This window comes from Blennius ocellaris, assembly GCF_963422515.1.
Source record: "Blennius ocellaris genome assembly, chromosome: 5".
Lineage (NCBI taxonomy): Eukaryota > Metazoa > Chordata > Actinopteri > Blenniiformes > Blenniidae > Blennius > Blennius ocellaris.
The window spans coordinates 14,066,375-14,094,262 of record NC_137654.1 but is presented as its reverse complement, the minus strand read 5'-3'; the positions used below and the strand labels follow the sequence as shown (position 1 = coordinate 14,094,262).

Sequence of the window (27,888 nt, the reverse complement as noted above, 5' to 3'; positions counted from 1 at the left end):
TTCAACATCTGACATGATGTTTAACTTCTATTGAGAAGAAAATTTGGATTGACGAGTTTTGGAAATCAATGCAGTCAAGTTTTATGTATATCTAACACAGCCGTTGGAACCTTTTGAAGACTTTTCTCTTTTATCCAGTTCTATTGTGTTTGTATGGTGCACTCAGTGAGCACTCATGAAACTCAGTGAAACAGAAAATTACTGCAGCTTTAAATAGCCAAGCCAAGCCAAGCCAAGCCAAGCCAAGCCAAGCCAGGCCAACCAAAACGTTCTCATGGACTGTTCAACAGAAATGTTGGGAGATTGTAATTCCTTCTGCTTCAGGGGGCGTATCTGACCTGTTGAAAATATAAGGGACTTTTTTTCTTCTCGGATCTGAACAAAATATTTTTTGCTGTAAAACAAACTAAATTAGAATGCCATATAGGAAATGACGTAATCTTACCTTCAGAATAAAACGACACAACTGGGGGGGGAAAAGTCTTTACAGAGTATGAGTTTGATCAGTTGGTTGAATGTAAAATAGATCAAATAAATGTGAAGCTAAATAAACAAATAAATAGAGAAATAAATGCAATCAATAAAATGACGAAGTATACATTATTTCTAAACATATTTAAAGAAACCTCATGTTATTATAATCCCCCTTACCATAATCAGATAGATAGACAGATAGATAGATAGAGAGAGAGAGATAGATAGATAGATAGATAGATAGATAGATAGATAGATAGATAGATAGATAGAATTTGAATTTGTTCATTGACTTTGAAAATATATTCAATTGAAAATGATACATTTGATCAAATTTAAAAATACATTTGAAATAATAAATAACCCCCCCCCCCTTTCAGTAATTTACCAAAAAAGAAAAATGGGAAGGCAATCTTACAGTACTGAATGAATGAATGAATACTATTAATAATAAAATTTGATTTCTTTAAAGAAACACGATGTAAATGCCATTCCCACGTACTCAGCATTGTGCCGTATGTATGTATGTATGTATGTATGTATGTATGTATGTATGTATGTATGTATGTATGTATGTATGTATGTATGTATGTATGTATGTATGTATGTATGTATGTATGTATGTATGTATAAATAAACAAACAAACAAACAAATAAATAAATAAATAAATAAATAAATTCCGGTATTCCTGGGATTATGATATTAATCCCGGGATATTATATACATTAGGTTGTATTTCTATCTGTCACGTGATGTAAACGTCCCTCGGACGGTCGCAGTGGATCTGAGGTGTTGCTGTGACTTTGGGTTTTACATGACGTGGAGGTCGATCGGAGGAGCAGCGATCCACCTTCCTCTCCGGTGTTTATTGTGGCAGAGCCGCACAGGACGTGTCTTGCTCTGAGCTGCAGCTTCACCCCACGACTCAAAGATCACCGCTGAGAGCAGTGAGCACCGAGATAAGCTTTATAACCAGCATAAACGACCACAATGCCCTGATCCCCAGTCCAGGTAAGTCCTACAATACATACATCCCGTCTCAACATGCGCTTGTAACCTCATCACGGGGTTTGCTAATGTTTATAAGCGAGTAATTACACTATTGGACGCGCTTCAGAGTTTCTTCTGTCATCATGCAGTCATTAACTGTCTTGCAGTTTTCAGTCTCCATCATGTCACAGTTCCTCGATCTCGTTGCAGATTCTGTAATTGTGACAGAAACATGCCTTTTTTGGAATTCGTTGCAGGGAGCATTTCAGGTTAATAACAACAACAAACATTATCATTATCATTGTGTGGCAGCCTCTCTGTACAGATGTGGAGAACTGACATTTCCAAGTATATTATTGTAGGTGCAGTGGGACTTGCAATTGGACATCCATTAGACACTGTGAAGGTTGTATGAGACACTGAAAACATATGGAAACTATGACTGAATGATTTAATGTGGCTTCATCTGACTCTGTGTGCTTCATTCTAAGGTGCGTCTCCAAGCCCAGTCTGTGTATAAAGGAATATTCCACTGTGTGACCAAAACATACTCTAATGAAGGGGTAGGTGTGACATACTGAGACATATTTCACACTTTGGTCGATGGTGAAGGCCGTAACATTCATACTCAGAGGGCCAAACTGAAACAGAGCATGTATACCAGGTCATATGTGGTCTTGAACATCCATCAAACACAGAATTTAACTCAAAATATTCAGGTTCATCAAGTCCAGTAATGTGGCTGTTTTTGGAAAGTGGCTCGCAGACTGCTCAGCATGGAAACATGGAACCACAGCCGGCCACCTGTTTCTGCTGTCGACTGTTCAGCGTCAGTGCTCAGTCCTTATCAGGGAATCTCTTCCTTTTTACAGCTCCGTGGATTCTTCAAGGGAATGGCTTTCCCCGTGCTGACCACCGGCCTCAGCAACTCAGTGGTCTTTGGATCTTACAGCAATGCCTTAGAATACCTCTCTCAGACCCAACGCAGTGACCGCTCGGCCTCTGCTGGACACATCTTCACCGCCGGCTGCTTCTCTGGCCTTGTGCAGGTACGGTGTGTCTCCAAGCAGCTCCCATCGCTGTGGATGTCAGCCTCACATCATGTTGTGTGTGCAGAGTTCAACCTGCGGAGCCTGGAGCGGAAATGACAACTCGTTGTTTTCATATTTCTTGTAAGCTTTACCTGTGTAGAAATGAGCTGTCGTCCTCCGTTTGTCTTCAGTCCACTCTTCTCTGCTTGTTCTTCCCTCGACTGTCAGTTAATATTTTCTTCTTTTTCTCGTGGGACTGAGGTCGGGGACGACGCTGGGTAATACATATAAACCAGAGGAACGGAATCATCCGCTGTTGTTTTCTTTGATTAGCTCTTCTTTGAAAGTTTCAAATCGACAAAGAAATATCTAAGCTATATACTACACCTTTAATAACTAAATAACACTCAGAAAGCCATTTAGCCAATTCAGCCCATGCAAATGGGAGAAGCTCAAACTCATGAATAGGATAAGTTTGCTTTGCTGGAAAAAAAAATCATCATGTGAAAGTTCTATGACGATATGGGCTGACACTTGCACTCAATACGCTCCCCAGGTGGTCATTTGTGCCCCCATTGACCTGGTGAAGGTTCGTCTGCAGGGTCAAACCACTGCTGACCGCTATCGTGGGCCCATACACTGTGTCACTGTCATCCTGAAGGAGGAGGGGCTCCGGGGCCTGTACAGAGGAGGGCTGGCCCTCGCTTTGAGAGACGTACCCTGCTACGGACTCTACTTCCTGCCTTATGAGGTCACGCGTAAAGCCCTGACAAAGAGCGGCAAACAGCCAGGTCAGAAATGTGTTCATCCATCTTATTCGTCTTCTATGAAACAAACACAGAAAGAGAGAGAGACTACGGACACTTCAAAGTCACACATTCGCTTTTGTACGCTTGTCTTGGGGCTGTGAGGGGAAAGAACATGCAAACTTCACACTGATGGAACTCATGGAAACACGTTTTGAAGTCATAATTACAATGTAGTACAGTACTACCATATCACCAGACATTTTAGAAATCTCTAATCTAGATCCTATTATCAGACGTTTGTCCATTTTGAACCTGTTGTATAACTTCTATTTATCTAAATGAGATGTTTTCCAATCCTGATTTTTTAAAAATTAGATAATCTATGTGTGTATGTCCAGTACGGTGGCAGAGGGTTAGAGAAGTGAAATGTTCCTATGTTCCTCAGTGGCAGTTCAACTCAGTAATCAGACAATTGTTAGGAGATTTTAAATGGTTAAAAGTAGATATTTTCTTTCTGTTTCAACTGATAATTGAATGACTTTCTACTGTATTTTCTCCTGCTTGTACTTGAGATTTTGCTGCTGGTCTTATATCCTAAAGTTGATGGTTCCATCCTCTCCTCACCGTATCAATGTGTTTGAAGAATGAAGAAGAATTTAAAGATTCACAATAACCGGCCCCTCCTCTCCGTCCAAGGTACCTTTGCCATTTTGATGGCTGGCGGCGTCGCAGGTGTGGTTACCTGGTCCTTCGCCACGCCCATGGACGTGGTGAAAGCTCGCCTCCAGATGTCCGGGGCCGGGGGCCGCGTGTACAGCGGGGTCCTGCACTGCATGAGAGTGAGCCTGAAGGAAGAGGGAGCGAGGGTCTTCTTCAAAGGCCTCCTGCTGAACTCTCTGAGGGCGTTCCCCGTCAACGCCGTCACTTTCCTCAGCTACGAGAGTCTCATGAATATCTTCTGTCCGCCGGCAAGATGAAAATGTTAGTTTGTGGCGCTTCTGTCTCACACACACAGGTAACCGGAGTGCAGGGCAGTTACTTTAGTTGTGTTTAGAATGTAAAGTCTGGATCTGATTGGTGTTCTCAGTTGATTTGAAAATCTAAAGTCAAAAGTAATAAGAGGTTATCCACCAATCAAAGGTGTGTCCATTACCTACAGGCAGGTCATACACTCAACAGGACACAGGTCTTAACACACTATCAGCCACACACACACTCACACCTCCAGGCAATTCAAACAAGGGTTTCAAACCACGGAATAGTTTTGCTCCGAGGCAGCAAGTTGTAACTGTTGGAGAATAATTGATACTCAAAAACTCAGATCAGATCAGCTGTGGAATAAAAGTTCTAACTAAATAAGCCTCCCAAGTTTTTTTTAACATCATGAATTTATTTCATTCTGATCAACTGACCAAACACAGATTATTATTTTTTTTAATAAACATGCTATTGTGAATAACAGCTCTATTGCACCGCAAACTTAAACAAACTTTAAAACGAACTCCTGAAGACATTCCGAGGCTTCATACAGCTGAACTGTTACTTTAAAGGCTTCGAATGAACGGATCTGAGCAGAACTGCTCAGGTTTGTTGCAAAAATGTTTTCGACTTGAAATACAAACGTGAATGTTAAATAGACAGAAAATATTTTTTAACTAGTTTTTGTATAGTAAAGCCACCAGCTGGACTTGTATTACATGAATGTCACATATAAATAAAAATAGGAATAGAAGGAAAATCATTTGGTCTTTGCCGTTTATTGCCGTCATTTAAACATGATCTCATTACTTCATATTCATTTGGTTTTAGATCAAGATCTTTAATACTGATCTGTTGTAAGCTACACTTATTTAAAATTTGAAAAGTTTATAAAAACATGAGAGGAAAATAGGGTTCCAAAGTAGAAGTAAAGAGAAAAGCCAGCCAACCACAACAAACATATTCTGCTGCTGGTTAGATATAAAGAAACCCCCCCAAAAAATACACCCTGCAGGCTGTGGCACAACAAACAGAAAATATCACATCAATTTATTGTCTGATTGCTGCTTATCAGAGGCTTCTAGAAGAATTTCAGCAACAATGCTATTAAAAGTGCTTTATATTAACAAACAGTTGGCACAAGCGATGGAAAAAAAAATAAGAAAGCACAATACATTTTTAAATATTAAAAACATTTTTTTTTTTTTTTAAAGAATAACAGTGTTAAAAACAGTGCAACAGATAATAAGTCCTGTCATTCAGAGATGAATGGATTGCAGTATTTGGGCATCAACATTACTCCAGATTTGAACAAAACAGTCTTTAACTTCAACTTCAACTCCCAGCTGCCCAATTAACATCAACCTCACATTATTTTTGCACAAACTCACCCCCAAACTTGGGTGACGATTGAACAACATTCTAGTCCAAATGAGTAGTGATATTTATTCAGCAAAGCTCTTAAAAAGCATACTAAGAATCCCTTTTTAAAAACAGTATTCCTGCATGGCACAATGCACATAAACACATCGGAGACCCGTTATCATCATCCAGATTCACTCTCTTGTGTAATGACAAAGACTTCACACCTGGCAAACAGGATGGAGGATTTAAATTATGGAAGGTAAAGGGTCGTCAAACAATTAAAGGTTTAAATATAGATGGATTGCTGCTTATATTTGGTGAATTCTGCCAGAAATTCCAAATTCCTTACAAAACATTTCTTCAAATACCTACAACTAAAACGTTTCCTCTCGTGTAAATCTGAAGACATTTTGCTCATTCCCAATCTAATAGAAGAAATTTCTCTCAAAAAACGGGAACAAAAAGGTTTTATGTCAACATATTATAATCTAATTATGTCTAATTGACCACATTCTACAATAGATAGATTAAATGCTTGAAGTATCTACCTATGAGGGTGCAGTTATAACCTTTTTTGCTTTAAAAGGGGACGTCATGGAAATGGAACGCAGGATTTAAACAGTGAAGATAATTCGTAGTCTTACAGACTTTCAACCTTTTTGGCTGTATACTTAAAAGAATCTGCAAACTTAGATTGTTCATATTATATCGACTCCAGTGTGAAGAGAAAATACTGAGAAACGTCCTTGTGGCTTCACACTGCACTGGGAGCCCATTTTCTCTCTATGACCAAGCACTTCAAATAGCCTTTCCAATAGTTAATGGACATATTTAATCTTATTACATATTCAGGTTTACAAAATGTCATTTAACATGTATGGGGGAAAAAATGCTGTAAAGAAAATAGTAATACACCAGAAAAATAGATCTCTCACTTCTGTGTTAACATAATATTGAAAATATTCCATAAGATGCTATACATTTTTAGAATTGTCTCCATTCTGAGCTGTGGACAGATGATATCACTCCTCACCACAGGGTGGTGCTGTACCACGTTTTCAGCCTGTAGGGCTCATGCGCTGCAATTTCCATCAAGCTCTGCCAATCATTACATTCCAGTAGTGTGTTTGAAGTGAGATTTTTTTTAATGACATTCAGATGAGTGCTGTGTAATTTGACTTCAATCAAATGAGGGGAAAAAATATTTATGAATGTGAATAAAGCTCCTGAGAACCTTTGACTAAATAGTGATGTGGCACAGACCTTCATCTGACCTCCTTTTATACCTATTGAGCCAATTTGGGTTTACTTGTGGCTGAAATCCACTCTGGATAGAATGTCAGTCAATCACACACTGAGGTTAAACGTAGAGAAGTCATGTACCCCGAAAGGATGAATAAAGTTTGTTTTCTTGTTCTACTGTGGGGGCGGGAGGGGCACCGAGCTCATTCTGCGTAAAAGGTCAAGTTCACACACATGAACTCAACTCATCAAATGCACACGGTTGCTGGGTGCACGCAACTCTGTGAAAGGGTTGTTGCGATGCATCACCGTCAAGAATCCCAGACAACACGCTAACAAGAAAATACTTTAATTTTTCTGCAGTGTCCACTACACATCGTTTACATCCTCATTAAGAAAAATGTAAATCTTTAACTCACAGTTCATAATCACCTCCTCACTTTTGGACCCTTAAAAAAACAAAGACAACTGCTTGTTTCAAGCCACCTATTAAAGCTGCTTTACAAAATCTTAATGCAGATGATTTGTATAAAAAAACCAAAAAACTCCTTTAACATAGGTCATAAATAACCCACAGCTACTTATTTTCACACGATCGCGAAATAAATTCTCAAACACAAAGAGGGGAGAAGCACACAGAGAATGAACACGTCATAGAACATATGTAACAAGACACACGTTTTGCTTCTTGAGGCACAAAAACTGGAGAGAAAGTCAACAATTTTGTCGAAGCGCCCAAAAATAATCTGCAGAGAGTTTCAGACCGCCGATGATTCACACAGAAAACGTTCTAACACACTTGGACTGCGAATCACGTGTAGGTCAAATCGTTGGCACAGTGAGGCTGGTTTTGGAAAATGTGGCACTGATGTGTTTTTGATGGAAGACAAGAGGAAGTTTCACTTCCTGCTCAGACATTAGACCCCGACGGCAAGACCAGGGACCGAGAGCAGACGATGCAACGACGAATCCGTTATAGAAGGCTCATCACAATTCAGGATTTAATTCCAGATGAAGTGTTGCTTTGTATTTATATGAAAGTTCTAAAAACTATATTGAACAAGCTGTGTCTTGAGCCTCTGTGTCGGCGCCAAGCATCCCCCTGCAAGGCTCATCAGAAAAAATCTTTAAATAAAGTGGGCTGGCCCCAAAAGTTCAAACTATTTCAAAATCAAAATTATTTTTTTTTTAAGAATACATTTTCAAAAAGCTGCTCGATTAATTCGGATGTTTTTAAAACAAATCACGCACCGTTTAGCACACTAACTCGAGAATCCTGTCATCTCGTTTATCAAAGCTCCGGAGCTGCAAAACTAAAAAAAAAACAAAAAAAAACCTCAACTGTAATACGTCTTCTCCGACAGAACAACGCCGGCAGAAACATTCACTCTGCTCCGTTCAATCACTTTACAAAGGAGACAAAGAGGAAACAAACTACACAATAGAGGATGAGCATTCCTAGAATGCAGAATGTGGCTTTCAAATGTTCCACACCGTGTTCATGTGTCAAACAGCCGGTCCGAGCTTTGGCAGGACCAGCCGGGACCGACTCGCCTCCTACCACGACACAGTTTAAAACTCTAAAAGTGACGGATATCATTTAAGTAGCTGCTTCACCACAGATGAGACACAAACCAGTTTCCTCCAGAATGAAAGCTGAAAGACACCCTGAGCTTCTCCTTTTACAAACTTGACGGAACAAGACGGGGTGAGTGACGGTGGACCTGCTGGGCACACTCTTGATCCCGTTCCACAGGAATACTAGTTTCTGCTCCCGCCTCAAACCAAAGCTAACGTGGTTGTTCTTGTTCTCCTGGCATCAGTTGGGCTGAGAGGACTGGAGGTCCTGCTCCTGCAGCGGAGGCTTGTGGTTCTGCTCGGCAGCCATGGCCTGCAAGGTTTTCCTCTGGATCTGCCGGGCCTTGTTGTACAGGAGGACGCCGATGAAGACCAGGAAGGTGCCGGCGGCGCTGAGGATGGTGATCTGGTTACTGAACACGATGACGCTCAGCCACACGGACAGGGCGTGCTTCACCGTGCTGGCAACGCTGAGGAGCAACCGGGGGGGGGGGGGGCTGTTACTGCAGCTGCGGCGTGAAATAGAAATCCTTTCGGATGCTGTTCTCTTTGTCCTACCTGAACGTCACAGGAGAGATGCGCCCCATCAGAGCGTACGCAGTGACGCTCTGCAGGTGGAAGAGGGCGCCGTCGAAAAGCAGCAGCAGGATAATGTCTTGACTGAAGATGAAGCTCTGGCCGCTCTTTCCTGCAACGGGAAGATCCTGGAAACACATCGTCTGGTTGGTTTAGAAACCGGGAGCAGGTGCAGATCTTGAGCGGTTGAGTTGTGCGTTGACCTACCAAGAGGAACGCCCAGGCAGGGACGAGCATGATGACGGCTGCTGCACTCGTATAGAACTGCAGCTCCGGAGGGCTGAAACAAAGACACGCCGCATTAGAACCGTGCGTCTCCTGTTAAACTCCTGAACGGGACGCGTCGCCGTCTCGCACCTGAATCTGTACGTGTCTCCGCTCAGCAGCTTCTTGGAGAAAACGTTCTGCAAGCTGAGACGAGAGAGACACAGATTAGACGTTGCCATCCCTGCGTGTATTTTCTACATGAGCAGAGCAGATTATTCATATTATCCAACACTTAATTCTTCTCCATTCAAAGTTTAGAACACAAGTTGAAAACAAATAATTTCAATCCTCTACAGTTCACCGACTACGTGACATTTGGCGACTTTCGCGTGTCTTCCAAACACACACATTGATGTCAAAGACCTTCAGAGAATACATAACGTGATCATACACGCTGGGCGTGAGACTTAACATTTCCCTGGTAACTTTTTAAAACTGACACATTAGGATGTGAAATCATGCGAGCGACGTGTCCTGCTTTTATCAACGTGAACTGTGGAAGAACAAGATTTCAGGCCAACCCTCCACATATCCTTACATCCTGGTTATCTATCTTTCAATTACTCTTCAGAGCAGGACTTTTGAGGATTAAAAAAAACAGCGGAGTGCTGCAGTACCAGTCCATGATGTTGGTGGAGAGAGAGGCGGAGAAGCCCAGCATGTTGAAGCTGAGCTCGGTGGCTGTGCAGAGGGCCAGGCCCGCCATCACCGGGAACAGGGACAGATTCACCCACAGCCCTAAAGATCACAGTGCCGACAGCAGCGACAATGAAAATCCAAAATTCATCTCCAAGCTAGACCTCTAGACCTGATCGCCCCTCAGGGCCGTTCCAGCTGGAATGAAAGCATCTGAATATCAACTGTTCTGAAAGGTGTGTGTGTGTGTGTGAGAATCGCTGAGTAATCTTGTAAGGATGCGTGGCCTTGGCTTACCCGTGTACTCTCCGAGGATCAGCCTGGACATGATGACGGTGAAAATTGGTGCCGAGCTCTTCACCGTCTCGGCGAACGACACGGCCACATTCTTCAGACTCACTAAACCCAGAACCACAGTGGTGAACCTGAGAAACAAAACAAAAAAAAAAACATCCATGTTGCCTATTTCACGTCCGTGCGCGTCACGACCTTTAATCATTAATGTTCAGACGGAAAACAACAAAACAAAAACAAACTGGCCTCATGAGACCCACAAACAGCATGATCATGATGAAGTTGGGAGGAAACTCGCTCCTGGACTTGTGCTGGTACAGGCAGCAGGGGACGAACATCTTCACACAGCCGATCACAGCGGTGGAGAGCATCTGGACCGCACCTGGGGGTCAGGAGAGAGACGACAAATCAGAGCTGGACCCCACAAAACCAGTTCACTCGCCGCTTTATTTTGAACCAAATTCAACTAAATTAAAATATATATATATATTTTTTTTAAATGGCATCTCCATCCTCGGAATCCTTTTCTCTTCAGTTCAACAACAACAAACGCAAATCAATGTGCTTTTGCCCAAACGAACCTGTACAGCTGGCGAAGGCAACAAAAAACAAGGACAAAAAAAAACATCAAAGCATTCAACTCCGTCCCAGTATCCTATCTTTTCTTCTGTTCACCCACATTGCTGATCAACACAGATTACCTAATCTGCCAACATAAAGTCCACGAGGAGTCCTGAATTCACCCGTTCAGCCTGTTTATAACCAAGCAAACAAACAAGAGACGGCTCAGACGGACAATATTGAAACAAATGATCAGGAGGAATAAAGCACGTGTACTTAAAAAAAAAAAAAAATTTTAATAATAATTTCTCGACGATATGTGGTCTGGTGATGTCCGACTCGGTCCTCACCCAGCATGCTGGGCTCCCCCTCCAGCAGCGACAGGATGTACTTGTTGAGGAACAGGGTGCAGAAGCTGAAGAAGTACCACAGGCCCAGGTAGGACATGGAGCGCCAGTTCCACACTCCGGACTCCGCCTCGATCACCGTCGTCTCGGTGACGGTGATCTTCAGCACCTGCTCCCCCGGCAGGCTCTCGCTGCGAGCCAGCACCACTCGCTCCTGCCGGTTGCGGAACGGCGACAGGAGGCGCCACAGCGATTGGCGAGCGGACTGCTTGCTGCCCGGCATCGCGGGGGGTGGGTGGGTGGGGGGGTTAGGGTGAAGGTTAGTAAGATGTGGTGACGAGGAGAGTTTGAGGAGGTTTAGTTCATCTTCTTGAGGGATTTGGCGAAAGTGGTCGGCCACTCCGTCTCGAGAAGTTTCGCACGCTGGACTTCTCACTGTGGAAAGAAGAAGAATCGTCTTCAATCAGGAGGAAGAGGTTCTCCGATTCCTCAAAAAAACAATACAAGTAAAGGACAAGACTTTAAGGCGCACGCAAACTCATAAACGTATAAAAGCAGGAGTTCTTGAAAGAAAAGAATTGAGCTGTTTCACCGGGTGCCGGCGATTTAAAATAGAAAAATCCTCCTCACTTCTCTTTATGTTCTGACATATGCTTTTCAGAAGTTTTAGTTCCTGTTAGTCTAGTTCTGGTCCGTCCACTTAATGCTTCGTCTGATTACGGTGATTCAAAGTGCAGGCTTATGACATAATATATAATAGCAAAGGTACGCCAACAAGTCTGAATGACACACACCAGAGAGATCAAGCTGCCATATTCAAAATAAAAACAAGGAAAGTGTGGTTGACAAACATGGCCTTCATGCTACATTAATTTTTAAATAAGATTGAATATCTGTTTATCTATCTGCTCCAGCCGTTTACTTTAGACTCCAGTCACATCTGGTTGCACATCAAGCAAAGACAATGACAAGCAAAATAAGGAACTTGCAAATTCCACACAGGATTTCAACCCATACCCACTACAACTGTAGCAGACCAGACTCTCTAATCATAAAAAATAATGTGTTTTAAAGCTACAAAAGCTCCAGCACTTTCTCGTATGTCTCACAGTTGTTTGGTTGGCTGCCAATCCGCTTTCAACCGCTACACAATGGAATTCTGCATCTGGGGAGACAAGCTTTACACAGCTATAATTTGTAATTTAATATAATAATATAATATTTGTAGTTGGGGTTTTTTTCCCAGCAAGTCTCCACACTTGGAAAGATCCACTAAATGCCTTATTGGAATATTTTTGTTTTACCCACAATTTATGTCAATTGATTACGACTATTTCTCAACAAGGGGAAAAAAACAAAACAGAAGCAATACTGGAGTCACACATCTGCCCTCCCACACTTTGGGAACCACTCATTCAATTTAAATCTACAAGACAGTAAATTAAATCAGAGGGCATATTTACCAGCCAGTTTGATCTCCTTTTGATATTTTAAATAAACACTAAAATTGCACGTACCAAGCTAGACGACCTGTTGACCTCAGAACTGCCTATTAAAGAATGGGCATGTTTAGCATCAATGGGTAGGATGTAGCTTTTAAAATGCTGCACAAAGCAAACCAAGGTGCTTCAAATGTGGTTAGATTTATTATTAAGAAAAATGACATTCAAGTGGATCTTTTGTCTTTTTTGTTTTTTTATGTTTGAACTACATCTTGTCTACATGACTAAATATTGCTTCCATGTCATAGTCTGATTTGGTAGTGTTTTGTTTTTGTATTTATGTTTGTTGTATTCACTGGGTAAATAAAACGTCTTTAACCTCAGACTTTGTGTATTCAGCAACGCTGTTCTGACAAGTGTTTCACGAACATGTTTTAATGCTGTTTGATCAAGTGCACATCTCTATAATGTTGCACTTTAAAGAGAGCAGTGGGATGTTGAAACACAAGAGAACTGCAGTGCACGTAACTGAAGCCCGCAACTGATATATCAGAGCTTCGGGATATAAACAACAGAGCAACAATCACAAGTTTGGACGTAGATACGAAACAAAAGTCTCACCTCTGGAGGCTGCAGCAGTGTGGACTGAGCAGGAGCAGATCTGGAGTTGATATAAATAAAGGCAGCAGCTGCTCTGGAGGTTTTGTCCGGAAGAAGACGCTCCACACCGACACGAGCTAGCGGCAGCTATCCGCTGCACCGGGCAAGGGGGCTCGGCCTGCAGTCCTCCCGGCCATTGCTCTGCATTCAAACCCGGGGAGATTCAGTCAGACTGCCACCCTGAACCGACACTCGTGTGGCGGAGTGTCTGCTTCGTGCATGGCTGTCTGGTCTGTGTGCACCTGACCACGTCCCGGAGACGTGGCTGCTATCGGTTAGCACTGACCGGAAACACAACGAGGAGACGCCGACAAAATAAATCACTGCTCCGCTGCTAAAGCTGTGACATACAAGAGACAATTCACTATGCACGACTCCTACATAAGCTTGGAACTAAATCAGCAGAGAGTTTATTAACTTTGCAACTACATTAACTTTTTTTTTTTTGTAGAGTAATGTTTCATGGAGACGCTTTTATTCTCTAGACCCTGCTTCCGGTTAGACTCAAACTTTAAATCAAGTGCCATGAAACACAGAAAAAAACCTCTTTATGCAGAGTTGTGGGCTCCAAAAATACGTATTTAATAACATTTCAAATATATGAACAATTCAGAAATAATAACGAAACGAAAGCTTCTATTATTCTGAGAAACTCCGTAAGAATCGGGTGTTGTAGTTCTTAATACTGACCAGTGGAGGGCACTGCAAACTTTCAAAACCTTCATGAACGAGCGTGGCATGATCATCTGAAAGGAAACATTTGATTCCAGCGTGATACAAAATGCAAAAGCATTTCCAACACAGATGGAATTTCTGTCTGCATATGATTCATATGTAATTTGGTATTTTAAAATGATCAAATTATCCTAGAAGTAAGAATGAACCCCAAATAAAAATAAAACAACAGTTTTACTCACTGAAAACATCTGCAGTGAATAAAAAAAGAAAGAAGTAAGCTTGAAATAGGTCCTCTAAAACATGAGAGGAAGTGTCGAAGAGGAACTTTAATTAGTGCATCAAAACAATATATCAAATATGAAACATCGACCAACTGGCCAACATAGCCAGTAAATAAGTTAATGGAGAGACGGATTCCACACTGAAGCTAGTTTAAAAAGTATTGGAGTTAAACTACAGTATTTTATAATTTCAGCAAATGTTATGCTTTAAGGGTTCCCTGTCAAAGAAATAACGAGCAAAGGTATAGTCTGGCAGTTTCTATTCCAGATATCAAAAAACAAAGCAAGACAAACACAAATATAAAATGCAGAATAAAGTAATGTCCAAAACTATCTTCAATGTTTTATCACTGCAACATTTGTGTTTATATTTTATATGTTTTACTTTCACATGATCATGTCATTTCCATTTAATTTCATGAAGTCTATTGATTTCTACTCAATCATATTTGGAAATAATATTTATGTGAACATCCGTTCTGCAATAACCAGACAATATAAAATGTGTTCTGTTCATATATAATGACAACTTTAAACTGTCAGATCAAATTTTGTTTTTAAATGTTGTTTGCATTGGTCTCATCCTGAATGTTTTCATAATTATTGCCAAGGCAGAAAATGTCAACCTTGTCTTACTTTGTCCTACTTGTCTTACGTTATGCATTCTACTTTCTGACAACATGTCAGTCTGGTATTACTTGTTCTATCTCATCTTATCTTTTCTTGTCTATCTTGCCTTGTCCGTCTCTCTTTGTCTCGTCTTACTGCGTTGCATCCAGTGTCTTCTCACTTTATCACATCTGGTCTTTTTCATCATGTCTATCTTGTGATAATCTGTCCTTTTAATGATCTTATCTCATCTCCTTCTGTTTTATTCTCATCTGCAATGGGTATTTTATTATTTCTTTGTGAAACGAACCTTTTTGAATGCTGAGGTGAACTGTGAGTCTCACTATGTCCTGCAGGGGGCAGTAGAGCAGCTGTGATCCAGTGACAGTCGCCTTTATAGGAGCGTAGAGGGAGGCTGGCTGTTTTTCCTGAAAACAATAAAATGTGAGACGGAAGTTGTGTTTGGTGAAAGGGGAGGCGCGGCTCGTTAGAACGGCGTGAGGAATGTAAGCAGCAGACCTCTGAAATGGACGAGATCAGGTACGAAACTTCATTGTCGTGTTTTTTTCCATTCCAGGTTTGTATTTAATTCACTCCTTCAGGTGAATTCTATACACCAAATCTGTTATGAAATGAATATTTAATTCAGTTTCAGTTTTTTATTTTCCTCTTACAAGATGCTATTGACACTTTATAGCAAACATTTTCTTTTTCAAGGGCTTCTACGGTGTTTCAATCATTTTACACATAAGATCAAACAAGATACAACTTAATTTGTTTTAAAACATCTTCCATTTAGGGAATGAATCCAGATTTACAGATGCAATCAAACCTTAAGTACAAATATTAGGAAATAACAAATGTCCATTTTAAAAAGGACTGCATTTGGTTTGAAAAGTAATTTCTGTTGTACAGTGAAGCAAAGAGAAGTTCATCCTGCTTTCCCAAACCTTTGGACTCTCGGGGTGTAGATGGATCATGGTGCTGAGAGGAGACCCCTTGTAGCTCCTTCTTACCTGCCACACCAAGAGAGCCAGGCCACCTGACCTGAGAGCCTATGGAGGAATGTAAAGATGGGAAGCTGCACATGTCGTTTCCAAACATCCATCTATGTTCTATAGACATTTAGCCAATTTAGCCCTCCCTTCTGGACAGGTCATCAGTCCATCGCAGGACTAATGCAGAGAGAGGGGGGAGAGAGAACACACACCGACACAGTCTACACAATGCAGTGGTTTCAAACTCATTTTAGTTGAGGGGCCACATTCAGCCCATATTCATCTATAGCCGGCCAGACCAGTGAAATGGTGCCATAGTACCCTTTGAATTTACACTAAAGCTTTTCTTTGTTGTGGCACAGAGTATAAAAAAGTCTGTATTTTTCCAAATATGAACAATTGGTGTCAGAAATTACTGCAAACACAACATGAAGTCAATTATAGTTATGTGAAGTGTCCTAAAAAAAAAAAAACACAACCCCCCCCCCTGTCTATACTGTTGCTTTTTGCAGCCTCTTGCATGGATGTTTATACAAACTCACCCCGACAGCATGGCCTTGAGGCTAGCGGCTACTTTGGTAGCATCAGGGTGTCTCGCTTTCATGCCAGTATCTCAGCTTGAGTCTCAGTGTTGTATCCACTTCTCTGAGGAAAAGCTGTGTTAAAGATCCAATGCTTGTTTTGCTGTTTTTTTGCCATTTGCTTACTGGTTTGGTGGCTGGATTGAAGCTTCTTGCGGGCCGGTTTTGGCCCAGTGGCCTTATGTTTGACACCCCTGGTCTGCTCTGTTTGTGGACTGCTGTGAAAAACCCCACAGCACTAGGAGAACATGTGACTTCCAGACAGTAAAGCCCCAAACCCAACAGTGATGAGCATTACTTCTAAAAATATAAAAAGAAATGAGAACAGCTTCAGCATCTACAAAACTTGTGAAATAGTACTTGAATACTGGCAGTGCAGTCATTGCTATTTCAACACTGAACTGAATTTATGGAGGAGGAAAACCGTCCAGCCGAGGCTGCACAATCATGACTGAGAGTTTCATAATTTGTGATAAATTTAGTCGCACAAACGATACGCTTGGACAAACGGTTCATGTAAAACAACTGGTGATCTGAGATCCTTGAAGTCTGCTGAAGAACCAATGAAATAGTTAGTCTATATGCATTCCTGTACGTTGTATTTAGTTTGCAGAATCTATCAGGGTCATTTCATCGTCAAAAACAAAGGCTTAACACTACTATGGCATTACAGCAGGGAGGGGGCAGCCATCATAGGGACCTTGTGACCCTGCAGGCCTTAGGAACTAGTGATCTGAAAGTGTGATCATTCAGGGACTTTGATGAAAGTAACCCTTCTTGTTGTCCTGATTCTTAAGCCACCCTCGGATTCAAAAAGGTGGCCGACTCTTGAACCCCAGCTGCTTGCATACTTTTGCAGGGCACTAAGTGGTTGGTGTTGGTTTGTCATGCGTTTCCAAGGAGCAACAGCACAGGTTTATTATATAATCGGTCTCTCACTGTGGTCACATGATACGGGTGAAAATGAAGAAAAAAGTTTCGGCATCTGATTAGATAGAAAACAGCAGTAGTTGCTAAAACAGTCCTGCAGGGACTTTAACACTGAACACATCTATATTGAACTGAGGCAAAACTCAACATTGTTATTTCAATAACTCCTAAAACATGAGTACCTATGACTGCATCACAAATGGACAAGTTTTTTTTAATACTTTGTATTGTTTTATAGACTTAATGGGTTGTTTGACTTGTGAAAATGCAACAGAGTGTCCATGTTGGTGTGTGACTATATATAAATCCAGTTTAGTTAATGGAAGAAAATAGCAGACTAGATAATTATAGCCTTGGAAGACTATGACAAATGAGATCGTAATGCTCTGAGCACTGGGACTGCCTGAATACATATTCTGTGTAAACTTTACTTGGGTTTTTATTTCTGTCAATTTGTCAATTGTCTAAAAATCAGAATTCAGTATTTCTATATCTCTGATATGTGGGTTTTTCTTGATTGTAGTAAGTTTACGTTTCAGGATTTATGTTGAGTTTTCAAAGAACTCGTTGACATTTTACAACAAAAACAATCCAATTCAATGTATTTATTCATTAATATCATTAAAATTCACTTCGTACATATTCACTAAAAGTCTCAGTTTAACGTTGTTGAAGACGGTGCCAGATTTCCAGAGCCTTCCCATGGAAAACCCGGCTAAAGCAAACCGTAAACGGGCCTAACCATGTAGGGGTTAAAACAGCCAATCTGGCAACCGCAGCATGCGTCATCAACATGCGACGTATCCCGGCAAATACAAATGGAGGACTGCTTCACTGCTTCAGACTCTGCCTCCACGATGAATACTTCATCTTCGTATGATTACTTAAAATAATTTTATGAAAAGGTCAGTGATTATCCAGGTGGAACAACCTTACCTTTTTGTGTAAACTTTGCCCGCCGGGTTTCGAGAAGCAACTCCGTACATCAACAACGTCAACAGCAAACCTGAGACTGCACATTGAACTAGCACGCGGAGAGACTTTCAAGGTATGTGGAGTCACTAACAAATCAAAATACATAGGAACGGCGAGCCAATAATGGCCTGAATATTGCTCATGGGCCAAGTTCTGGAAATTTTCTTTGGGCAAACAAGTCGGGAAACAATCGATTCACTAAAAACAGAAAAGTGACGTAGACAAATAATGTTTAAATGTGTTGCTCTTTGAATGTTGTACTTTGAGGTACAGCTTAAGTTTCTTACCTCGGCCTGGTTCCTACCTTGGATTATGTTTGTGTTGGTACAAGAATTATGTGGACACATCTTCTGGACTTTAACAGTAAACTGCAGTTCACAATGGTTTGTTTGAATAATTCCTCAATTAAAAAGATCCTTCAAGCAGCACTTTTAGGAGAATATAGTGTAGGGGTGGCTGCTAGTGTGACTGAATGGGGGGGGGGGGTCGTCAACAAGGGGGTGAATGCCAGTATTCTGCTCGCAGCAACGTATTAAAAAAATACAAACAAACTATGAACTAGTTCATTTTTGGAACTGAATTATGAACTGAACTAGTTCATTTTAAAATGTATGAACTGAACTTTGAATTAGTTCATGTAGAAACTGAACTTTCCCAACACTGCCTGTCAACACCAATTGTTTGCCTTTTATACTGAAGTTGATTCACTGACATTTACATGGATAGAAGTGAGTCATGTGGGACTTGTGACTTTTTTTTTTTTTTTACTTTGTACAATGTGTTTGTCTGTTTCACCTGGAGCAGGAAAACAAAAATGTTTGTTAACTGCACATATAAAAAAAGGAGATGTTAATCCTGAGGTTGTTTCTCCACAGTCCTCTGCTGGGCGGTCCGCCTCAGCAGGACTCGGACCTTCCGTCTCCAAACCTGACACCCAGACACCAGGAACTGATCCCGACTCCATGTGGCCCCGTGAGACGCTTCACTCCTCCAAACCAAAGCACCAGAGAGTGATTTTGAGTTGAACGTGCAGACGGTGCTTAACCGCCGAGCTTTGCTCCTCTTCCACCGTGTCTTGCAGATCAAGTCCTGGTCGGAGCTGTGCTGCCTGGTGAAGCTTTACTTCTGCTTCACCATGGTGTCCCTGCTGGGCCTGCTGGGCCTGCTGGGCCTCACCAGCTTCAGCATCTACAAGCAGGACAAGGGCCCCGACATGTCTGAGGACAACTTCACCGTGTCTCTCATCCAGCTGGTTGGAATATGTGAGTCTGATCATCCGGACGAAGTCGTCCTCCGCCTGGAAAGGATTAAATACACGACGTCGCAGTTTATTTGTGCAGTGCGGTTCATACACGGGGGAAATTAAAAGTGTTTCACAAAGGCAAAGAAATGCATAAAATCAATTTTAAAATCATGGAAATAAAAGAAGATATTAACAAAATAAAATGGCAATTAAACGAAAAGATAATTGAGAATTAATCTTAATATGAGTGCATTTAGAATATTGCGAAATTGCAATGATGAAACATGTAAAACAAACTATCTGTTTTATTCATAAGAGAATGAATCCAACATGGTCAGTGAGTTTTAATGCTTGTCTCCTATTTACCAATGATCATCGGCAAATGATTAAACTATAGAGAATTGAAGTCTTGATATTAAGAGCATCGTTATGGAGTTTTGATAGTAATTTGTCATCCAGACCTGTGAGATTATTTTGTAATTCAGACTCTCTATGTTCAGTGTTTTTCCTCCAAATGTCTTTTGTCCGTTTTGTGAGAAAGGGTGCCTGGAATTTCATTTTACTTTGAAAGGATGCCTTCCTCATGGCCGAAAGCAGAAATTTCTCCCACTTTAGTCACATGATGCAAACTGGAGGAGATGAATGTAGAGACGGATACAGATTTCCACAACAACTTTTTTTTTTTTTGTTTTTTTAAATCACGTCTATAATAATCCTTAACCTGTGTTACTAAATATTATGCAATTTATGGAAATTCCTGCGAAGCTGCACACTTTTTATGGCACACTGTTATGTGCAGATTATTTGTTTAGATGAACCGCTCTGTTAGAATTTTAAAATCGTATTTCCTTGTCAAAAAAGCAAAAACCTTTTAAGGAAACTGAAAAACAAAACAAAACACGTGGAGCTATTTCCTTGTGGTTGACTGATAAAGGAAGAATCCAGCTGAAAGTATTAAATGTGCAGATGACCACAAACCAAACTTCGCTCCTCGAAACTGCTGATTTGGCTTCAGTAGAGAAAGGACGACTTCTGTCAAACAATAAAACTGCAATGATCAACAGAAATGAATCTGTTCTCTCATACAATGTGAACCCGGCGCTGCTCACAGCCACAACTTCTCGAGTCTTTAAGAACTCCAGAACAGTCCAACGCGATCTGGAGCAGAGGAGCAGAGCTCTGTGGAAATATATTAGTCTTTCCTCCAGCAACCCAACCTGGACTTCCTGTTGGATTTTACAATACTGCTCAACTCTCTGACGCTAGTAAACGATAACAAAAAGCATAAAAGTTCACGATACCCAGGTTTTTGTCCCCAAAACCTCCAACTGATCTTGTCTTTACGTACTATATGTTTTATACCCAATTGTTTTTTTTTTTTCAGAATAACTAAAAAGTACCACACAGTAATAGTGAATATTCCCACTCGTGTCGCGAGGAAACATTGTTGTGATGTTTCTGTGACGTTGTCGTCTGCAGTGTTCTGCATCTACTACATCAGCCGCGGCGTGCTGCAGGAGAACCGCCAGGAGCTGCTGGCCTTCGTGCTCAACGTGCTGGTGGTCATGATTCGCTCGCTGGTCAACTTCTCAGTGCAGACCTCGAAGGAAAAAGCCGAGCTGCTGGTGGGTCTTTCCTTCACGGTCCGTCGTCGCCCTCGTGGTTTGGGTCCGTCCCGGCTGTGCCCGAGCAAAGAGAAGCAATCGGCGTTTTTATAAAAACGAGAGCAACCATAGCTTTCTGACCTCCGCCAAGGGTCGGCATGGAAACGGGGAAATGGCACATTCCACCGCCTTTATTCATTTATGTAGTTTGGCGATCATGTTTATTCCATAATTCGGAAGAACACGACGATATTTTGCAAAATGGAAATTTTCAGTTGTAACAATAGTTTTGATGCAGATTATTTTGATTGTTCTTTTGATCAAAATGCACCTGTGTACCAATTTTAATCAAGACCTGCACATTAATTTTAACGATATCTTGTTAATAGACAATCAGCCAAACAAACGCTGGTGATTGTTAGAATCTCCTCGGCAGAGGTATTGACTCCAATCTCAACATAAAGCCAATTTTAATATGCTCTGCAGCCAAATTCGGTGAACATATATATTTTTTTATCTTGGCGCTATTGTGTTTTTGCAGCCTTTTGCATGCTAGTTTTCACAAACTGACCCTGACAACCTGTTAAAAAATCGAGGGTTTTTGATCTTGCGGTGTTTGACAGCCCTGGATTAAGTGCAGGAGTTTATCACATCGACCACAACGCTGTAAAGTTGGAAGTCAGCGTTCCTGTCATGTAGAGAAGTCATGGAACCACTAGATGTCGCTATTGTTGCGTGCAGCAGCAGTCGGTGGCCATGGGAACCGCTGAACACCTTGAATGGTGTTGAATGGGATTAAATGCTCTTCGCTACAGGCTGGCAGCTCCCAGGTGTAAATGTGCATCTGGCTGCAACATCCCTGCTTTGTTCTTTTGTTTTTTTTTGGTGTCAAACTTCTTGTATTTCGAATGCGATGCGCTCTGCTGAAACTCCAGACCAGTGAACCGAAAGTACAATGACCTTCACATAATTACAAGTCAATTTTCCTTTAGTGCAAGTACATCTTGAAATTATTCACATTCATCACACTTTTGATTTTATTATTTTACTTTAAATATCTAACAAATTATAGAAGCCTGTTGCATCTCAGGCTGTATGGTTTCTGCAAACAGTAATTTATTTATTTCTTTAAGGAGTGTCCTAGTTTTTGGGGTCCAGAGAGTCCAATCGGCCACAAGATGAAATTTTCCAGCTGTGAGAAATTGAAACAGTAACTGTAATTTAGTCATGGGACCACCAGGGGCGCACTTTAGTCTGTATTATGTGGTGAGTCAGTTCATGTAATCAGGATTACTTTACTAGACATGAACGATAACTCATATCAGGATCAGAATAACTTAATTTTCTATCATTTTGAGTTCCGGCTGCATGCGGCCAAATATTTTACAACTTTGAAGATGCAAACGTTGTGATAAAAATCCACTGTGATCTGTGAGTTGTAAAGCACACTGTGAACTGAGACACAATATTGTCGAATTTGCAGTTCTCTAATTAAAATGACCAGTTTGTCATGTGCTGTAAAAGGATCGTTTATTAAATGTGAACATTCTTTTGATTATATTAATACTTTCTTGCACTAAAACAAAGCGATTCAGAATTCTAGATGTAGATTATATTTCTATCATCTACTGGTCTGGCCCACATGAGATCAGTGTGTGAGTTTGACACCCATTCTGGACTTTTTCACTTTTTTTCTGGGGTTTTTTTTTTTTTTTTTTTTTGCATGACTATTTTTTGGAGGGTGAGAACATTTTTGCTTAAATTTTTTTGTGCATTTAAAAAAAAAATTCTCTGGATTTTAATAGTTCTTAATATTTCATCTTGAATTAATCATTCTTTTTGGCGGGCCATTTCCTGCCCCCCTTTCAAAGGACAAAGCCGTCCGCTGTCTGTCTTGACGGTGTCTTGATTACGTCGCGTTTGTTTTCTGGATGTGACTCTGGCCGGCCGTTGTGTGATTTGTGTGTTGCAGGTTCGCTTTGCGTGCATCATGTGTCTGGGCGCGGTGCACGTCTTCTGCACCATGCTGCTCATCCGGAGGCCCAACATGATGGCCTTCCGTGTCGGCGGCGCCCTGGAGAGCCTGCAGGAGCAGTACTTCCTGCTCAACCTGTGCTTCTCCATGGTGACCTTTGACCTGCAGGCACAGGTACGCGGTCGCGCGTGTGATCTTACTTTTTAATTTGCCCCCTGCAAACGAGATGCTGGATTGCACCCCGTTGCCGGTAAACGATGGCCGACTTGACGGGAATGTGCGGCGTTGAACCTGCTGCAGGTCGTTTGGCGTTCCACTGTGATAATTGAGGACGGGAGGAGAGCGAGTTTTTCTCGTTGTGTATCTCAAGGCGAAACGACAGCGAAACCTGCGGCAGTTTGTTTCCAGCTCAGCTGACGATTCCCGCTTGAGTGTTTTGCGTTGATCTCTGCAGCTGTGCCTGTGCATCCTCTTCACAACACTGGACTCGGCCATGTCTGCCTCCAACAGCATCATCCTGGGATGCGGCGTGGTCTGGGCCTGTCTGGCCGCCGCGGTCGGCGCTGTAGCAGTGAGTCGTCCCCCCAACCACCACCCCCGTCGTGGTCACCGGAGACCAGTCTGTAAATCCAGACCGACGGCACGCAGTCAGAAGCACCGACAGTTTGGTTTGTCGTTTGTTTTTCAGGTGCTGAAGGAAGCCCGGGTGCTGGTTTGGGTTTTCATGCTGCAGAACGTTCCTCAAGTGGCCTTTTTTATCTATCTGATGGTGGGTGACGGCGGCGCTTTCTCACATGAGCACGGTTTGCTTTGTTCAAAAGACATTTACAAGTAAGAAATGGTGAGAGAGAGAGGGAGGGAGGGCGAGAGAGCTTCAGCTGCTTCCTAAATCTTCTGGCCACAACTTTCCCTCAATCAGCCATGTTGGTTCATGATCAGACAAAATAGAGCAAAATGCAACTTTCAAAGGGGGTTTGTAAAGTGAAGTGAACGACTTCATCAGCTCAATATTAACTGCTGAGGATGATGGGTTTCACTTAAACTGTCTTAAGACGTGCATATTTTAAGATTGAGGTGAAAGCAGTCTGTACGCTCAGACCCGGATCCCTGCGTCGAAACGCCGCTCTGCTTTAATTACAGGTGACGAGAAAGTGGTTGAGTGACGACGATTACACCCTGGAGGCGGCCGCCGTCACCGGAGCTGTGATCTCGCTGCTCATCAAGGTGGTTTTGTTCTGGGGCCTCATCAGGCTGGTACACAGCTTCGGACAAGGCCTGAGAGAAAGAAGTGAGTTTCCTCTCCAGAGACGGACAGCAGCGGTCCAGTTTCATCAACTAACACAGAAAACCGTTTTAGGTTTGAAGTATTTTTGACAAAGTTCCTGGTACATTTCAGTTAATTAGTGTACTTTATATTTTGTCGATATGGCTATTTTTGTACCTGCTTTTCAAATTCTAAATAGTAAATAGGATTTTAATGAGGTTTTTAAAAAAAAAATGTGCATGTAATGTCGTGGCCAATTATACAGTTTTTCGGGGTCATCTATCCATCCACAGAACCGAACCACAGTCTGTTAGTTTTAAATCTAGGACCACACGCACACGCACACAAATATACAGAAAATCAAACAGCAATTTTGAACATATCGGGAAACGTCATCAGATACAAAAGAGCAAATAGGAAAAGAAAGGTTTATCCTCGACTAATTGTTAGGCCCCAAAGAATATCTGCACAATAAAATATAAAAACAAGATCAGTCATTTAGTACTTCCATCGTTAGGAGACAGACCCGCTTGGTCCAAAGTTTAGTAAGTTGGGGTTTTTTTTGTTCTTTTTCACCCGCAGTTTTCAAATGTAATTGTAATTTTCCTAAAAAATAATGTTGAAAACTGCATGTGTTAAGTATCCCTCCTCATACTTTGTCCAGGAGGGTTTGATCACTGGACGTTCCCAGTCAGTGGTCGTCTTCCTGACTTCTGCTCGTCTCGAGTATGGAGTTTGGTTTTCATGTGTTTGATGCAAAAGTTAATAAAAAAAAAAAAAATATATATATATATATAGAGAGAGAGAGAGAGAATGGATATTTATTATACAACACATTCTCATGATGAAATGGGAGGAAAGTGTCCAGAGGGATTATTTGCAGAATGTGATCCCTGCAGGATGAGAAAGTGGAGGATCAGTCAGGGTTCCTGAAAAACACGCATGTCCCTGGAGTTCCTCCAGGCGGCTTCCTGAAGGGATTCATGTTGCTGCTCAGAAGACAAAACAATCATGAAACTGGGATTGTGACCTCAGTATGCCTCCCTCTCAGCCGCCGTCCTCCATGAAGCTGCTGTTGTCTCACTTTGTTTCTGCTCCTCGTCTCTCAGTGTTTTCGTCCAGCAAGTGAAGCAGGAACCTGAAGAGGAGGAGGAGGAGGGAAGGACGGACGCTGCAGCCCGAAGCTTCGGCTCTCTGGGTCACTGACTGCAAATTCTCTGAAAGCTACTGAAGCACGAGAAAACTGCTGTTTTAAAAAAAAAAAAAAGAGAAACACGAAATTTTATTTCTGGGAGAAAGTATTAGAAAAGTGACTCCATGTTATCCTGAAGGTTCTAATGTTAAATAATAAAGGTGCATTAAACTGAACAGAAAGGATGTTTGTTTCCATAAAAGCAAACTGGAGCTTCAGCAGCTTATACGAAGAGGCCACTTTCTCCTGTGTGAATGTATTTTGTTCCTCTTTACATTGGATATCAAATATCTGGACTTCCTCCTCTTCATAGTCTTCAAATTGGCTCCTCACTTTATTTTTTAAATGTAACCTCTGTGAGGATGATTCAAAGTCTGAAGATCAGAAAGCAGCTGATAGGAACACTTGTTTATTCTGAAGATGTTAAGTGACCCAAGTTTACAACAAAAACTCAAGCTTTAATTATCAATCGACCTCTGTTCTTTTCATACAATGAACTGAAGCAGTGTTTCCCCAGGTCACTGACGTTGATGGAAAAAAAACTAGATTGTAAACTTTGTAACAGGATAAATGATTATAATCTAAATTATGATGGAGGATAACATTGAAGTGATGAATATTTATATTATCTACAATTTTAACGGTAAAACCATATTGGTTAACAAGATAATATGGACATTAATTAAAGTGGGTTATAAACCTGTTTATTAAAAATACCAGCATTTGAGTTAATGTAATGTATAGATCTTGACAGGTTGTTGTTTTGCTTGACTAAACTGAACAAAGTTGAATCATCGGTGTGAAAGATTAATTTGATTTATCCACGATGACCAACGTCGTAACATAGTTCTGCTCACATTTATGGGAAAACCACAACATTTGAGTTGCCTTGTAAAACGTTTTATTTTTAAACTTGAAGTAGAATCGGTACACAAACAACTTCGCTTAGACACAATGATCTGTTTGTTTACTCCAGAATGTCGAGTACATCCACCACCACTCCCCCTTGTCTTCAGATGTTTGCTCTCTGCCATTTATTGAACAAATGTACAGATGAGGGTGTGTGTTCACGCCTCTGGATTCAGCCTGATCTGCAGTGGAAACACGTGCAGCAGGTTGTTTGTGCCACTGAATGGCTGCAGGTTACAATGCTGCCAAACAGGCTCGGCTTCATCTTCACTTTCACCATCGTCAACACACACGTGTGCAAACCAGACTCTGTTCTCCCGCTGCTCCAGACGCATTCTTTTCACTTGTTCAGAAAACATCAGTATGGTTGAAGTGGGATTTCAAACATTAATCTCAAAGCGAGATCAGATTTTCAGTTCTATTTCTTAATACATTTTATGTTTGCGTTTGTTTATTTTTTTTGTAAGTGGTTTACATCTTCACGAGTAATATTCTGAATGAAATCCTGAAGATTATTGACTGGTTGACTTTCTGCTGCACTTGCGGTGTTTTGTTTTTTAACAGAAAAGTGAATAATTCCAATTTTTCTATACATTTCTACCACTGAGCCTTTTGTACACCAGTGGGTGAAACACTTTATTTTTACATTAACTCTGCTGTTAACTTTTGTCTTCTCTGGTTAAACCTGGCTGATGAAGTTTGAAATGAGACTTTATTTAAAGCAGTAGTTATATTATTTAACGTTTAAAATCGGCAGTGTTGGGGAATTTAAAAAAAAGTCACCTTATCGATACTCATGATTAATGGAACGAGCAACACATTAATTACTGACTATTGTGGGCTTGTTACATTTATTGTAAATGAAACGATTGATCGCTGATGTCTTCCTATCGTCCTTATCACAACGTTGCTCACAGGCCAGTTCACTGCTTGTGAAACGGTTAATGTGACACTTTATATGAAACATACTTTGTGGTGGCTCCCTGAAGCTTTCACTCAATTGTAAACAAGTTTTTTTTCTTTTATCATATTAAATATCAATTCAGATAAATTTGTTCTTAAATGTCCCAGAAGTAACTAATCACTTCCTAATTTCAGGTGCTTTGCTCAATGTTGGAATGAGGACATGGGTTTTTCAGACCTTGTGAAATCCTTTCAGCTTCAACGTTTAAGAAAAATACAAATTGCCTTATTTGTCCTGTGTCAATCGCCTTGCCTCATTGCACTTCCTTTATTTCCTCGGAACACACTGTAATTTCATTTGTCTGAATGTTGCTATATAATTAAAGTTACCTTGTAAATACATTGCAGTGTTTGAACTGTTTCATTCTCTCGCCTCGTTTAAAAGAAACTCTGGAGTCGAAGAGATTCAGCACAACCTTAACAAGCAGGCTCATTGACCTGCGTGTCAAAATGGTAAATGTTTGATTGAATGTCCATTTTTTTGGGGCTCGATTT

The 27,888-nt window shown here is 41.2% G+C and overlaps 3 protein-coding genes across 3 annotated transcripts; 2 read left to right on the top strand and 1 right to left on the bottom strand.

Annotated features, from left to right (window-relative positions):
* The first annotated feature begins 1,582 nt into the window (after positions 1-1,582).
* slc25a45 (solute carrier family 25 member 45) lies at positions 1,583-4,902 on the top strand. Its single transcript, XM_080497123.1, has 6 exons — positions 1,583-1,734; positions 1,828-1,871; positions 1,957-2,028; positions 2,338-2,514; positions 3,053-3,287; positions 3,942-4,902. Exons 1-6 carry the CDS (start codon positions 1,698-1,700, stop codon positions 4,220-4,222), a joined length of 846 nt encoding a protein of 281 aa, XP_080353249.1. The 5' UTR covers positions 1,583-1,697; the 3' UTR covers positions 4,223-4,902.
* Positions 4,903-7,206: 2,304 nt separating this feature from the next.
* Positions 7,207-13,415, bottom strand: LOC308129961 (solute carrier family 35 member E2A). Its single transcript, XM_080496102.1, has 9 exons — positions 13,153-13,415; positions 11,093-11,524; positions 10,428-10,563; positions 10,185-10,312; positions 9,869-9,989; positions 9,342-9,395; positions 9,192-9,264; positions 8,967-9,112; positions 7,207-8,878 (listed from the first exon to the last, which is right to left on the bottom strand). The coding sequence occupies exons 2-9, from the start codon at positions 11,370-11,372 to the stop codon at positions 8,650-8,652; spliced, it is 1,167 nt and encodes a 388-aa protein (XP_080352228.1). The 5' UTR covers positions 11,373-11,524; positions 13,153-13,415; the 3' UTR covers positions 7,207-8,649.
* A 1,753-nt stretch (positions 13,416-15,168) lies between these two features.
* LOC308129976 (uncharacterized protein) lies at positions 15,169-27,700 on the top strand. Its single transcript, XM_080496127.1, has 9 exons — positions 15,169-15,299; positions 19,119-19,215; positions 19,325-19,505; positions 20,966-21,111; positions 23,063-23,239; positions 23,520-23,636; positions 23,754-23,834; positions 24,206-24,353; positions 25,439-27,700. Exons 1-9 carry the CDS (start codon positions 15,286-15,288, stop codon positions 25,456-25,458), a joined length of 981 nt encoding a protein of 326 aa, XP_080352253.1. The 5' UTR covers positions 15,169-15,285; the 3' UTR covers positions 25,459-27,700.
* The last annotated feature ends 188 nt before the right edge of the window (positions 27,701-27,888 follow it).

Bases quoted from the DNA above. Each gene is read 5' to 3' on its own strand.
- slc25a45 (XM_080497123.1), top strand. From the start codon at position 1,698: ATGCCTTTTTTGGAATTCGTTGCAGGGAGCATTTCAG. The intron at 1,735-1,827 runs GTTAATAACAAC...ATATTATTGTAG, and splicing joins CGTTGCAGGGAGCATTTCAG to GTGCAGTGGGACTTGCAATT. The intron at 1,872-1,956 runs GTTGTATGAGAC...CTTCATTCTAAG, and splicing joins ATCCATTAGACACTGTGAAG to GTGCGTCTCCAAGCCCAGTC.
- LOC308129976 (XM_080496127.1), top strand. The intron at 19,506-20,965 runs GTGAGTCTGATC...TGTCGTCTGCAG, and splicing joins CATCCAGCTGGTTGGAATAT to TGTTCTGCATCTACTACATC. The intron at 23,240-23,519 runs GTACGCGGTCGC...TGATCTCTGCAG, and splicing joins CCTTTGACCTGCAGGCACAG to CTGTGCCTGTGCATCCTCTT.
- LOC308129961 (XM_080496102.1), bottom strand. From the start codon at position 11,372: ATGCCGGGCAGCAAGCAGTCCGCTCGCCAATCGCTGTGGCGCCTCCTG. The intron at 10,564-11,092 runs GTGAGGACCGAG...CCTGACCCCCAG, and splicing joins GGGGGAGCCCAGCATGCTGG to GTGCGGTCCAGATGCTCTCC. The intron at 9,990-10,184 runs GTAAGCCAAGGC...TGTGATCTTTAG, and splicing joins GATCCTCGGAGAGTACACGG to GGCTGTGGGTGAATCTGTCC.